This window comes from Somniosus microcephalus, chromosome 2 (assembly GCF_052327205.1).
Source record: "Somniosus microcephalus isolate GS21.2 chromosome 2, FLI_Smic_1.0, whole genome shotgun sequence".
In the NCBI taxonomy this organism is placed as follows: Eukaryota; Metazoa; Chordata; class Chondrichthyes; order Squaliformes; family Somniosidae; genus Somniosus; species Somniosus microcephalus.
The window spans coordinates 27,977,565-27,989,752 of NC_140988.1; the positions used below are offsets into that span (position 1 = coordinate 27,977,565).

General features: G+C 46.6%; 1 protein-coding gene across 3 annotated transcripts in view; it reads right to left on the bottom strand.

The window, feature by feature from the left end:
* LOC147122627 (uncharacterized) overlaps positions 1-12,188 on the bottom strand; it is a 191,627-nt gene that overhangs the window by 82,261 nt on the left and 97,178 nt on the right. For all 3 annotated transcript variants that reach the window (XR_015081008.1, XM_086007983.1, XM_086007975.1), the window contains 3 exons: positions 6,431-6,689; positions 4,508-4,638; positions 411-464 (listed from right to left, as the gene is read on the bottom strand). Coding sequence is in view for 2 of the 3 variants with exons in the window: in XM_086007983.1 (XP_085864109.1) it covers positions 411-464; positions 4,508-4,638; positions 6,431-6,689 (444 nt within the window). In the remaining variant the exon portion in view is untranslated. The remainder of the gene's footprint in view (positions 1-410; positions 465-4,507; positions 4,639-6,430; positions 6,690-12,188) is intronic.

Here is a 12,188-nt window from a genome sequence, read left to right on the forward strand (position 1 = left end):
AAAAGCAGTCTATTTTGATAATTGTTTTAGATCATTTTTCTTGCATGTCTTTCACTGATAATTTTTAAATGTGATCTTTTTGCTCTACGCTCCAAAATGTACTTCTGAATATATTTTTTAATGCCTGCTATTCAACCAAGCAGAACTATATCGATTAAGCCATATACTGAATTATTAAAGATTTTGGCAGAGAGTTTCAACTTCAAGGTCATGCTGCCAGTACATTTACAAACATAATTTTTTGATAAGATGATTACAATTCAAAATCTTACTCATCTTGATTGAATAAAGTCTCACAAATCGAATACTTAAAATATATTTTGGGAACACACTCAGAAATGAAATATTTAATCACTAAAAGAAAGACAATCCCCTCAGAGACATAACAGCAAAGTGCAATAATTTCTTACCTTCGTGCAGACTGATCCCATTACTGACTTGTGAAACTCGCCATCGATGAATATCTGTCAAGTAAAATAAATAGCAAGGTTTGAAAAGAATTCTAACAACTTATTTGTAAAATTGAGAAGCGTTATGAGAAGGACCGATCTATAATGCAGGACACCATCAAGGTTGAAAAAAGAATGGCCTAGAAATTCAGTTGGGCGCGCCAGCCGTTAGCGCCTTAGGAGGAGTAGATCTCGAGCGCTAGGCGCTTAGCGCCCGGGCGCAGCGCGATCTGCGCCTCGCCCCAACTTCAGTAGACATTTAGCGCTGGCGCAAAGTCTTAGCGCGCCCTGCTGCGCGCGCAGATCATGATGTCATTTCGTCGTGCAACGCCCTTTGTGCGCCGGGCGGCCCTAACGACTGTGAAGTGGAACGGTACACAGCCGAGGTGGGGAGCGCAAATTAAAGGGCACCTCCTGCAGTAGAAAAGGCAGCCGTTATGCAACACTTTGTGGGTGGTGGTGGTGGTGGTGGTGGTTGGTGGTGGTGGCGGTGGTTCCACCCTCCCCCTTTAAGAGCTCACCGGAGCCAGAGTGTCTGCCGTCAATCAGCAGCTCGCCGCACCTGCCCTGCGCCCGGGCCGCCGGCTTAGCGCCTAAAGAGAGCCGTGCATCGCCAGTTTTAGCGCTCGAGCAAACTCTTAGGGCGAAGCTAATGAATATCGGGGAAGTGGCCTCGAATTTGCGCCGGGCGCAAACTTTAGCGGCCGCCCGGCTTTATCGCCCCAAAAGTGCCTATAATGAATTTCTAGGCCAATAAATCTAGAGCTGGATTTTAAACACCCGAAGATTGTTGGAGGAAAAGAGGACTTAGGGAGGCAAGGTGCTCCACAGCTTTGAGTACCTACGAAAGAACGAGTCAGAGCAGAAGACCATGCAATCTACCTTGATTTCAGCACACTGAGGAACACAGGGAGGAGCAAGCGCCACTAACAAGGCCCCATGGAAACTGCCAGTCCCAACCTAATGCAGACTCTTGCCCGGGGTAGGGTGGCAGACTTTCAGCCTCACGATGTCACATTAGTAACATCTTTTATACACAATGGGGAATAGCAATCATCACTCTGTAAAAGTATTTTTAATAAGGGGGAAAAATTCGGTAGCGACCATTTTGGGGCGCTAACATTGCCTGGGTGCTAACTTTAGCGCCCGATGCTAATTAGCACCAGTGACCGTGAAATTGAGTTTTAGCACCCCAAGAGGGAAGTGGAGCGCAAAATCAAGCATTCCACCTCCTTCTTAGGGCGCTAACATCGGAGAGCGGGGCGGAGACTTCAGCAGCGCTGCCGCGTTCAAAGGCTCCTTCCCTCCCTTAAAGGGAAGGACCATCGCTGCAGGCTCTGCAATTCAAAAAGTACCTACCTGGACCACCAAGGCAGCCGTGATCCAGCGTGATCAGCCCCGGCACTCAAGCAGAGCGCCGGGCTGATCGATCATGGGCAGGAACCCCCCCAAAAAAAAGTACAGGAAAGGTAAGTTTTTTTTCCACTTACCTCGGTCACTTCGCCTTTAATCATCGCCCCCGAAGCGGCCGGCCACCCGAAGCACGCCTCCTGCAGCTGTCGGTGTTTTCGACTGGCGCTGCTGCAGGGGGGCGGATGGCAATATCGGATCCGGGGCGATGCACACGGCCATGACGTCACGATCTCTGGGCGAAGGAGATCGGGGCGCAACGCTATAGCACCTCCGCAAAACTCCCGCCAAATATGACGGGAGTCGATGTCAGCGCCGCGTCCGGTCGCAAAGCCAGTGCCCCCCGGGGACTCTAACGGGAGGCGCAAAGGCACCCAATTTCATCCCCGCCGCCCCCCCCCCCAAGAGTTTTAATAAACTTCGAATATCAAGTAACAGCTCCGCCAGTGTCTCACTGGGTAACTGTGCCATCCAGCATGCCACTGCGTCATGGAGATAAAGAGTATGCCAGGTTGGGTCCCCATCAGTGCTGAGTGAGAACAATTGTGCAGTGAGTGACATTCAGAGTTTCTGCTCCTCGTTAGGCAAGGGTATTAGGGTTACAGAACCAAGGCGAGTAGATGGAGTTAAGATACAGCTCAGCCATGAACTAATTGAATGGTGGAACAGGCTTGAGGGGCTGAATGGCCTAATTCTGTTTCTATATTCCTTCCTATGTTCCTGTTAATTTTCTATTCACCCTTACTGTAAAATGTGTAAATGTGGGCGTCAGGTGATGGTAGGATTGGGGTCAGCTCAGATGTGCAGGTGCCAGATGCAAAAATTACATTTTGAGAATGAGACGAGCATAACTTCCTATAACGGGATTTTTGCCTCATCTACTTTCCTTCCATTTGATCAGATCCAGCAGTCACCTGCAAGCTCCTGGACAAACGGCATGTGTATCTCTTCAAATCCCCTTGTGAGTCCCGGCACTTTGGATTGGGCAAATGGCCAACCTGCCCTACTACATTTGGTATCTTTGGTTTTGTAATTGAATAGCTCACTCTACAGCATTCATCTATAAAGGACGTCACTTGGATAAGGTACCAAAGGGCTGCAAGCACCAGTGGAACTGTACGTCAACCTGAGGCCACATCTTTAGGAGAGGAGGGGAAAAAATTGAGTGGGGGTGTGGTGGGGCAGAGAAACTTGGAGTAATGATAGTATTTCAGTTGGAATGTCACATCACATACTGGCAGCTACTAGTACACTGCCAACTGCTGTCAAACTCTCTTGGAACAATAAATCACCCCATTAATCGAACAGTATATGTTAAGTAAGACATTACGGGCTAAAAATTGGGGGTGCTAACTTCGCCGAGGCGCTACTTTTAGCGCTCCGGAAAAATTAGTGCCCCCGCGACGGAAATTGAGTGGTAGCACCCCAAGAGGGAAGCGGGGTGCTACTGGAAGTGCCCCACATCCTTCTTGGGGCGCTGCGAGGGAATATCGCAGCGCTATGTGTCGCGGTATTGTAGGCCTTCCTCCCCTTCTTAAAGGGGAGGGGCCTTGCGCAGCGCGACCTGGGGCCCAACTGGGCCCCTGGGGATTGGGAGTGCCAGCAAAAGAGCTCGGCACTCAAGAGAAGTGCCGGGCTCATGGAAAGCAGCCGGCACTCTGCAGGGGGGGCGGGTGAGGAGGCCGGGGATGGGAGCGGAGGCAGGTGGCCAGCAACAAAAATGGCCACCCCCGCACCGCGCCTTTTATAGCGTCCGGCGGGAAGTCAGCGGGCGCTCCCGAAGATTGCGGCCGGGGCTCTGCGCACGGTGATGACGTCATTGCCGGCGGCGCAACGCCGCGGGAGACGTTGGCGGCACCATGCCCGGGCGCTAGTTGCTTTGCGCCCCGTTAGCGCCCTCTTAGGGCACTAATGGGAGGCGCAAAGCAACCGAATTTTCCCCCTACATGCCCAAAAGTGATATCAAGGCAGTAATAAAATATTGAGGTCTGTGGAATCTTTGATTAGATTAGTCTTGAAAGCAGCTCCTCGGTTTCTATAACTTATATATCATTTTCTCCGCAGTAGTTTTAGAATGGACAACTAATAGACTTTTATACAATACTGGTGCAAGCTAGTATTTTACATGTAGTTTAATGATAGGGCCACAAAGCAACAGCTCTCTCGCTCTGGAAGATTAGGCTGGAGACACATGGACAGTGGATGTAAATTGTTCTTATTACTTAAAAACATGAAATTCCCACAAATGCAGCAAGAATAAAAGGACCATTGCTGTTGGTTTTGTTTTAAATTGTCATATTTATGGGATTGATTATGTGGTATCACTAATTTAGCAGTTGTCTGGAATATGACATTTATTCCATCTTTGGAAGTCAGACAAGCAAAGTGCAAAGTGGGTCAGCCTACCTCTCTTTATATAGGTGGAGCTCCTAGCATTAATATTACCAGACAGGCAAAAATACTGTTGCCATGAGCACTGCACCATACCACACCTCAAACCTGAGGCAATTCAGTTATCTTTACTGACTTGAAGGCACCTATACCTTCATTCTACTTTACTTTTTAAAAGAATGTCAAACCGCTTAAATTCTATCTTCTATTCAGCAAATTATGAACAGTATCAAAGTATATCTTAGTTTCTAACGTACCCTGTAACCTTGAACAAACGTTCCATTGCTGCATCCCTTTTCATCCATAAAAGGCTTCTCCCAATCAATCATCATGATGTTCTGGCCAATTGTGTCAATAATACGGGCTGAACCAACTGGAGCAGGGGGCTCTAGAGAAAAGAAATGGCAGTATGAAACTTATGAATAAAACAAAAGCCCTTTCAAGCAAGAAAACATTTCTGTACTCATTTGTCTGAGGGGTATCAGAAAAATACCTTTGTACTTACTGGCAATGATGATGCATGTTTCTAGGTTGGGTCTGATGTGATATAGTGTTACACAAAAATTATTTTTTTTAATGGTATCTTGCCCGTGCTCTCAAATTGCATTGTTAGCTCAGTTTATTTCTTGCACCATTTTATCTTATCGGCCGAAATAATACCCATGGGTTTTATGCAATGTTCCCTCTAAATTGTCTTTGTTGTGCGCGGCCTATTTATTTAAGTGCGCGGTCCCTTTAAATTTCTGCGCATGTGCGGTATTTCAAATGGAAAAGCTTGCAAGTGACCTGCGCGGTACTGTGCAGATTACGGCATGGCCACGCACACGCGCAGCTTAGAGAGAACACTGGACTGATGTAAACTTTCTCACATGCAGAGATTGCGCTGGCTGGTGCCCTCCAGCACTGACCCTGCTAGAATTTGCACCTAAGTTACATAAGGCTGGAGGGTGGTTGTGCCATTATGGACACTCCTCCAGCGCCCACTTGTACCATGCATCTGCCCACCAAAGGGGTGGGGTTGCCCAGCCCACCTACCTCGACCCACCACTGTTCAAAGGGGCTGATCCAATTTTTAATAACATACCTTTATTTTAAGGGTCCAGACTGCCTCCCTGACCTGGACCATCCTTTCCCCCCGATGGGAGCCAGTTACATCCATCTGGTGTTCACTACTATGTATCCCTCTCAGCATACCAACCTCCAGTAATAAGCTGGAGAAGTGGAAAGTCCAAGCATACGAACCCCCAGCCCTGGCCAGACTCTTTTGCCATTATAGCCCTGCTTAGGGGAGGGCAGAGGTTCTACCCCTTATACTGCCAACAGGGAACTCCCGGAATTGGCAAGGATTGGGCGTAACTGTGTCCCTCCCTTTTTCCAGAATTATGGTTAAGGAAATTTTGGGCCATACTGCTGAAGAGGTCCCTGCACATGAAATGCTAATAATATACTCACTTAATTAGATATTAATACACTCATTTATGTAACAATTTGCCCGTACAAATATAGCAAAATCTCCTGAATTTTTGCTTGTGATCTGAGCGATTGATCGGTCATGGTGTTACCATAGGACAGGAGATAGAACTCAAAGACTTTTGGGCATTGATAACCTCGCCTACTCAAGACTGCCATTCTGAGAATCATTGTCAATCCCATTAAGGACCTGCTGCTGACTCAATGTAAATCTAGTCATGGAGATGCCTGGTGGACATTCTTCTTCTAGTTTGCAGAAGCAGAAAGAGTGCTAACTTATCAAACTATTGATCAAAAATCACATTTGTTCAGGAAGAAGGAGTTTCTTTATTGAAACATTGGAAGCAATAAGTATTTTGCGCAGATTATAATTGATGTGTGCCATCTTTGAAGAAGTTAACGTGACTAGTAAAATTAGGCTTGGGCCAATATGCTGCTTAGAGGAAGATAAGTATTGCTCCCATCTCCTTCTGACAAAGTTTCCTGAGGTGTAGGAGGCATTGTTAATTGTTATAATCAATGTCAATACAAATTATCTTTAAACTGCATCTCTGATACTCTTCCACCCTGTATATCAGCTACTGCTGTGTGTGTGTTGCTGTGCCCTTTAAGATTTTATGCCAATATATCTGATAGATTGTTTCTTGCTGTCATTGCTAGCAGTGTGCTACTTGTACTTTCTCCAGAGCTCAATATACTTTTTAGGTCACCTGCATCGTTGTATGCCTGGCCATATGGGATCTCATTGCGGTCCTCTGGGCTACAGTGAAATTGCTCAGCAGATTTAGATGGGTGTTGCTCCTGCCCCTCTCCTGTTGTTTGCCCACGAGCCTCAGTGTCTGAGTGTTCCAGTTCATTGTGCAACCTTGATACAAAAGGCTGAGATGCATCTTCGTGGCTTGGACAAGGAGTAGACTGTGAACTGTGACCTGCTTCTGAATTGGACTCAGACGACACAGAAGGGGTTACCTACAGAGATAAAATGATTAAAATATCAATCTTAAATCCTGCATTAAATCATCTACTAAAGGAACTTCTTAAAGATTCCAGCAACAAGACATTGGGTAATAGCATAGCAATATCATGTATTTTGAGATGCAGTTTAAAGATAATTTGTATTGACAAAATGGCCCAGAACTTCGGGTCTCCACGGGTGAGTACGCACGGGGTAATCACCCGTAGGCCCAATGGAAGTGCCGGTTTCCTGCATGTACTGCGCATGCGCGGGAAACCGGCACTTCCGTTCCCCTGAAAGAAGGGGTTAAGAGGTGGAATGCGTGCGCAGGAGAGGCTGCGCGTGCGCATCGAACTTACATTTTTTTTTGCAGGTTTTCCCGAGAGGGTAAGTCTGCAGGAGTTAGACATTTAAAAAGCAGTCGTAAGGCCTACTTTTTACAAGGTAAGTGGTGAATTAATTAAAATTAAAACATTTTTTCCACAGGTTTATTATTTTTAAATACGTTAAAGAAAGGTAAGTTTATTTTTAGCCCCGTTAGAAAATATTTTTTTTTTTCAAAAATTTAAATTGTTTAAAATAGTTATTTCATGTAATTTATAGCTTATTTAAAAAATGTGATGTTTTTTAAAATTTATTTGAAGATTTAGTGATTTTTGGGGCTCGTAGTATTTATAAGTTTGACAGCAATTCCTGTCAAACTTATGAATGAAGCATTCCCTGCTCCGATTGGCTCCCCATGGCCCACGTGATTCCAGGAGATGCATTGAACTAACTGCGCCCCTGGGATACGCAAGCACTGCGTGCAGGCAGTTGGAGCAGGCCCAGGATCAGAATTCCACGGGGGCCCACAGCTCAACGGCCGGCGCACAAGGTAAGTGCAGGTCGAGGGCTTATACCCGCGGGAAGCCCCCGACCCGAATTTCTGGGCCATTAATTATAACAATTAGCTATGCATCCTATGCCTCAGGAAACTTTGTCAGAAGGAGATGGGAGCAATACTTATCTTCCTCTAAGCAGCATATTGGCCCAAGCCTAATTTTACTAGTCACGTTAACTTCTTCAGCCTTTTTACTGTATATGATTGGTCAGCCTCCAGCAAGGGGCTTTATTCATCCAATGCAGGTGTTGTCTTATCTTTACCTTTGACATCTTTAATAACTCCTCTTCACTACCAATTGTCTCCTCCAACCTCCCTGCACCTCACCCTCCATTCTCACCTCAAGCACTAAATGCGACTAGCCAGTGGCCTTTGTTGTGTCCAAAACTGAGGCCATCTGTACATGTGTGTCTCTGCTACTCCTCCTATCCCCAACCCGTGAAAGCCAGCCACACCCCTTGTCTTCTAGTAACCAAGCCTCTTCTCTTTTCCTCACTCCACAGTTCTCATCAAATTAATCACATCTGCAAAACCTACAAATTGTGCCAGCTTCTGTCCTCCCAACTTCCCTTCCTCAACCCCACGTTTACCAATATCAACCGAACCCAATCCTCTGTTACCCACTTCAAAATTACAGTTGCCACCTCACTAGCCCACAAAAAATGCTTTCTTTGTTGCCTTATTTCTAAGATTTTCTTTCTCTCTAAAGTTCTGAAACGAGTTGTTGCCTCACATATACACTCTTACCACTTCCAGAACTCCCCATTCAAGACTTCCCGTCCTGTTCACAGCACCAAGACTGCTGCGATCAAAGTTACAAACATGTGGTGGGATTGTAACTGTGGCTTACTGTCTCTGCTCATCTGCCTTGACCTCTCTGCTGCTTGTGACACTGTTGATCACTCTATATACTCCTCACAAAGGCCATGGAGTAATTTAAACTTGAGGACAATGACCTGACGAAGGAGCAGCACTCCGAAAGCTTGTGATTTCAAATAAAGCTGTTGGACTATAACCTGGTGTTGTGTGACTTCTTACATTTGTCCACCCCAGTCCAACTCCGGCATCTCCACACCGTAGCTTATGGAGGCAGGGAAGCTGGTAATGAGAGAATTTGAGACGTCAATTGTTACGGTAAAACCATGGGCTAGGGCTTGTGACCACCTTTCTGTAAAGCGCTCCCAGCTTTTGGCCTCTATGTAAGTAACGCTGTATAAATGTAAGTTGTTGTTGTTTTTCACACATCGTTTTATTTAATTCCATCCGCGTGTTACACTTACAATTACTGCTGCCATAAGGAATGCTCTTGTTATTCGTGTCATTCTGTGCTTTGTTTAAATGCAACACTTCAAAAGTTAACAATGGCTAAGAGCGATAATAATGAACACCTCTTTCTAAAGAAACTTGTGTCTCTCAATGTACATATCTAGCATCTCAAATAGCTTTTTTTCCATTTTAAAACAAAGATTATTATTGTGCATGCCAAATAGTTAGGCAAAGTATTGATGTCCCAGCCTGATGCTCGTTGTAAACTGCTCCAGGTTGGAAGTTGCACAACTTCAATTAAAGCAGAATGGGGACTGTTTACAACTACTGCCCGTAGGTTTATGCTGCAACAATACAGCGGCTGGCAGTGAAAACTGAGAAGAAGAATCCGCCACCCATTGGTGGCCTGAAGCCCATCTAACACAAATTTTCAGGCGGACCTCAAAATGGCCAGCTAGCGTTTCGGGTGGGAGCATTATTAAATATTTAAATTGGGGTCCTATGCCCCTTGTAGGACCCCAAGCCATTTCTGTGCACAAATGGGTGGAGTGTGCACCTGCACATGGTTCGCCTATTGGTACCGGGTGTTGAGCGGCCGAGCTAACTGTCCTTAAAGGGACAATGGAAGGCCACTCGGGAAATAGCCCCAAGCAATGTCTTGTAGCAATTTTTGTGGGGCCAGGGGGAGTCCTCCTGTGAAAACTCCAGCATTATCAAAAGAAGACCATCATTTAGAAAGGTTACGCTACAACATTAATAGGGAGAACTTTTCGGGGGGTCAGCGGGCGCGTTCGGTGGGAAAAAATGTTTTTTTGACAGTGGGTCAGGATCCCGCTGTTAACCCGCCGCCACACACCTTTCCCAGATGTCGGGTCTGTCAGCATTGAACAGGCCCGACATGCAATGGCAGGAGAGGCAATTCAGGTCATTATGACCTTGTTAACAGCCCATTAAGAAGTATTTTGAGCTCATCTTTACTTTTTACGAGGTCGCCCACAGGTTCCACGCTGCTCAGAGATCACGTTTGGTAAGCAGGTCGGGAGTTGTATGACCATGAAATCATCTCTTTACTTGACAGCTGCAAATGTGCTATAAAAGCTCCCATCTCATAGCTGTTCACTTTCCAAGCTCAGAAGCTGTTGCTTACTGCATTTGGAAGACAGATTGAGCTTTATGCAGGCTGCAAATGTGCTATAAAAGCTCCCATCTCATAGCTGTTCACTTTCCAAGCTCAGAAGCTGTTGCTTACTGCATTTGGAAGACAGATTGAGCTTTATGCAGATTGCAAATGTTTGGAGTAAACTCTCTATCCAGTGTCACCTCATTGGAATAACCTCTCTCACCACTGACAGATCGCTTGTCATCTCAAGTTCACCTGCCATCTATTATATCAGCATTGGTGCCCTTGAAACTATCTCACCTCAGAATCCCACCACGATCAGCCTCAACACCAGCAGCAGCAGGCACACCAGCAGCACCAACAACAACACCAACCTTCACCGCAATCAACTGATGCTGCACAGGACACAGGGCATCAGCACCCGACCACATTGCTGCCCGGAGGCCAGGGATGGCCTCACCATGGCCAGATTTACTTCACTTGACACTGTACACCCTGGCTGCCACATGATGCGCCAGGTTGGCACCACCCCGCACCAACACCATAAAGCATCCCTGCAATGCCCAAGTCATTCGTTTCACACTCATGACCATTGCGGGGGGTACCATTATGTCTCACCATTCACAGCAACTCACTAAGCCACTTTCAAAGGTGCACACAAATCTGTTTAAGAACGCAACATGTGAAAATAAAGATTTCAATGTTTGACACCACATTAACAGAAACTTCACATGAACATTGGCTAAAACACACAAGTGGCTACCCTTGTGTGTTGTTAGTTAGTATGATTGGACTCGGATGAGGGCGAGTGTGAGGGGTGGCTAGTGAGATGGAAAAGTGATAATGTAGATAGAGAGGGATGGGTGGAGGTGTAAGGTAAGTTGGTGTAAGGATGTGCAGGAGTAGGGTAGGGAAGGCAGAGTGATGGGGATGTGATGAGAGGCACAGCAGGATGAAGTTAAGTGTGGCTTTGCAGTAATGTTTCGTGATCTACTGAGATCATTGAAAGGTTTGCGCCACTGCAGCCAGGTCCTCCTGACCACATCCCTGCTTGTGTCCTCCTGTGCAATGTGCAACCGGGCTGCGTTGGTGTCCTGGGGAGGTCTCTTCCGCCCATCGGAAGTGAAGAGGACCTCCCTGCGGGCAGTGACTCCCTCCATAAGTATATCGGGACCGGCAGCTAATGCAAGTCAGCAAGCGCAGGGGTGATGGATGAATGGGACTTGGTGCAAGTTAGCAGCAGAGATTTAGAGGAGCTCAAATTTGTGGATAGTGGAAGATGGAAGCGGGCCAGAAAAGCATTTGAATATTGAATTCTGGAGGTAACAAAAACATGGACAAGGGTTTCAGCAGCAGATAAACTGAGGCAGGGGCAGAGACAGGCGATGTTACGGAGGTGGAGGCGGTCTTAGTGATGGAGAGGACATGGGTCGGAAGCTCAGCTCAGGATCAAATAGGACCCCAAGGTTGCAAATAGTCTAGTTCAGCCTGAGACAGTGACCAGGGAGGGGGATGCAATCAGTGGCTAGGGAACGGAGTTTGTAGTGGGATTGAAGACAATGGCTTCGGTCTTACCAATGTTTAATTGCAAATACAATGGGGTCAATTTTCATTAAGCTGTCGGGAAGGAGGCGGGACTACAACTTTCGGTTTTAGTCCCGCCCACATCGACATCCGGCCAATCCACGCGATTTTCCCTTGATTGACCTTGTTGAGCCCGCCCAGTGGGTTCAACAGGCCAATTAAGGACCACCCGGCAACAGGTGACGTCACAGACTGAAATTTCATCTGTCAAGAGGTCTTGACAGATGAAATATCAGCGTTTCACAGCTGTTTGAAGCTGTCAAACACTGACAGTCTGACTTCTAACCTGAGTCCTTCTACACAGACTCAGTTAGAAATCTCGCCAGCACTGAAAGCTGAAGGCTGTCACTTTTGACAGATCGCAGCCATTCAGCTTTCAGTGCCGGCTGAGTGATGGACTCCCAACGCCTACAGGAAGAAAGGCTGTTAAGGTAAGTACAGGTAATTTAAACTTCTTTACACACTTTAGACACACCAAACACACTTACCTTTGCACTCATGCACCCATCACTCACCTGAACACTGACATCGCGACCCCTCCAAGTCCTTCAACCCGACGGCCCGCTTGCTCTAACCTGGCGTGGTTTGGAGCCGTCGGGAATCCCACACGACACCCCTCAAAATAGGGATTAGGCTAAAAACTGCCTGTTAACAGGCAGTTAA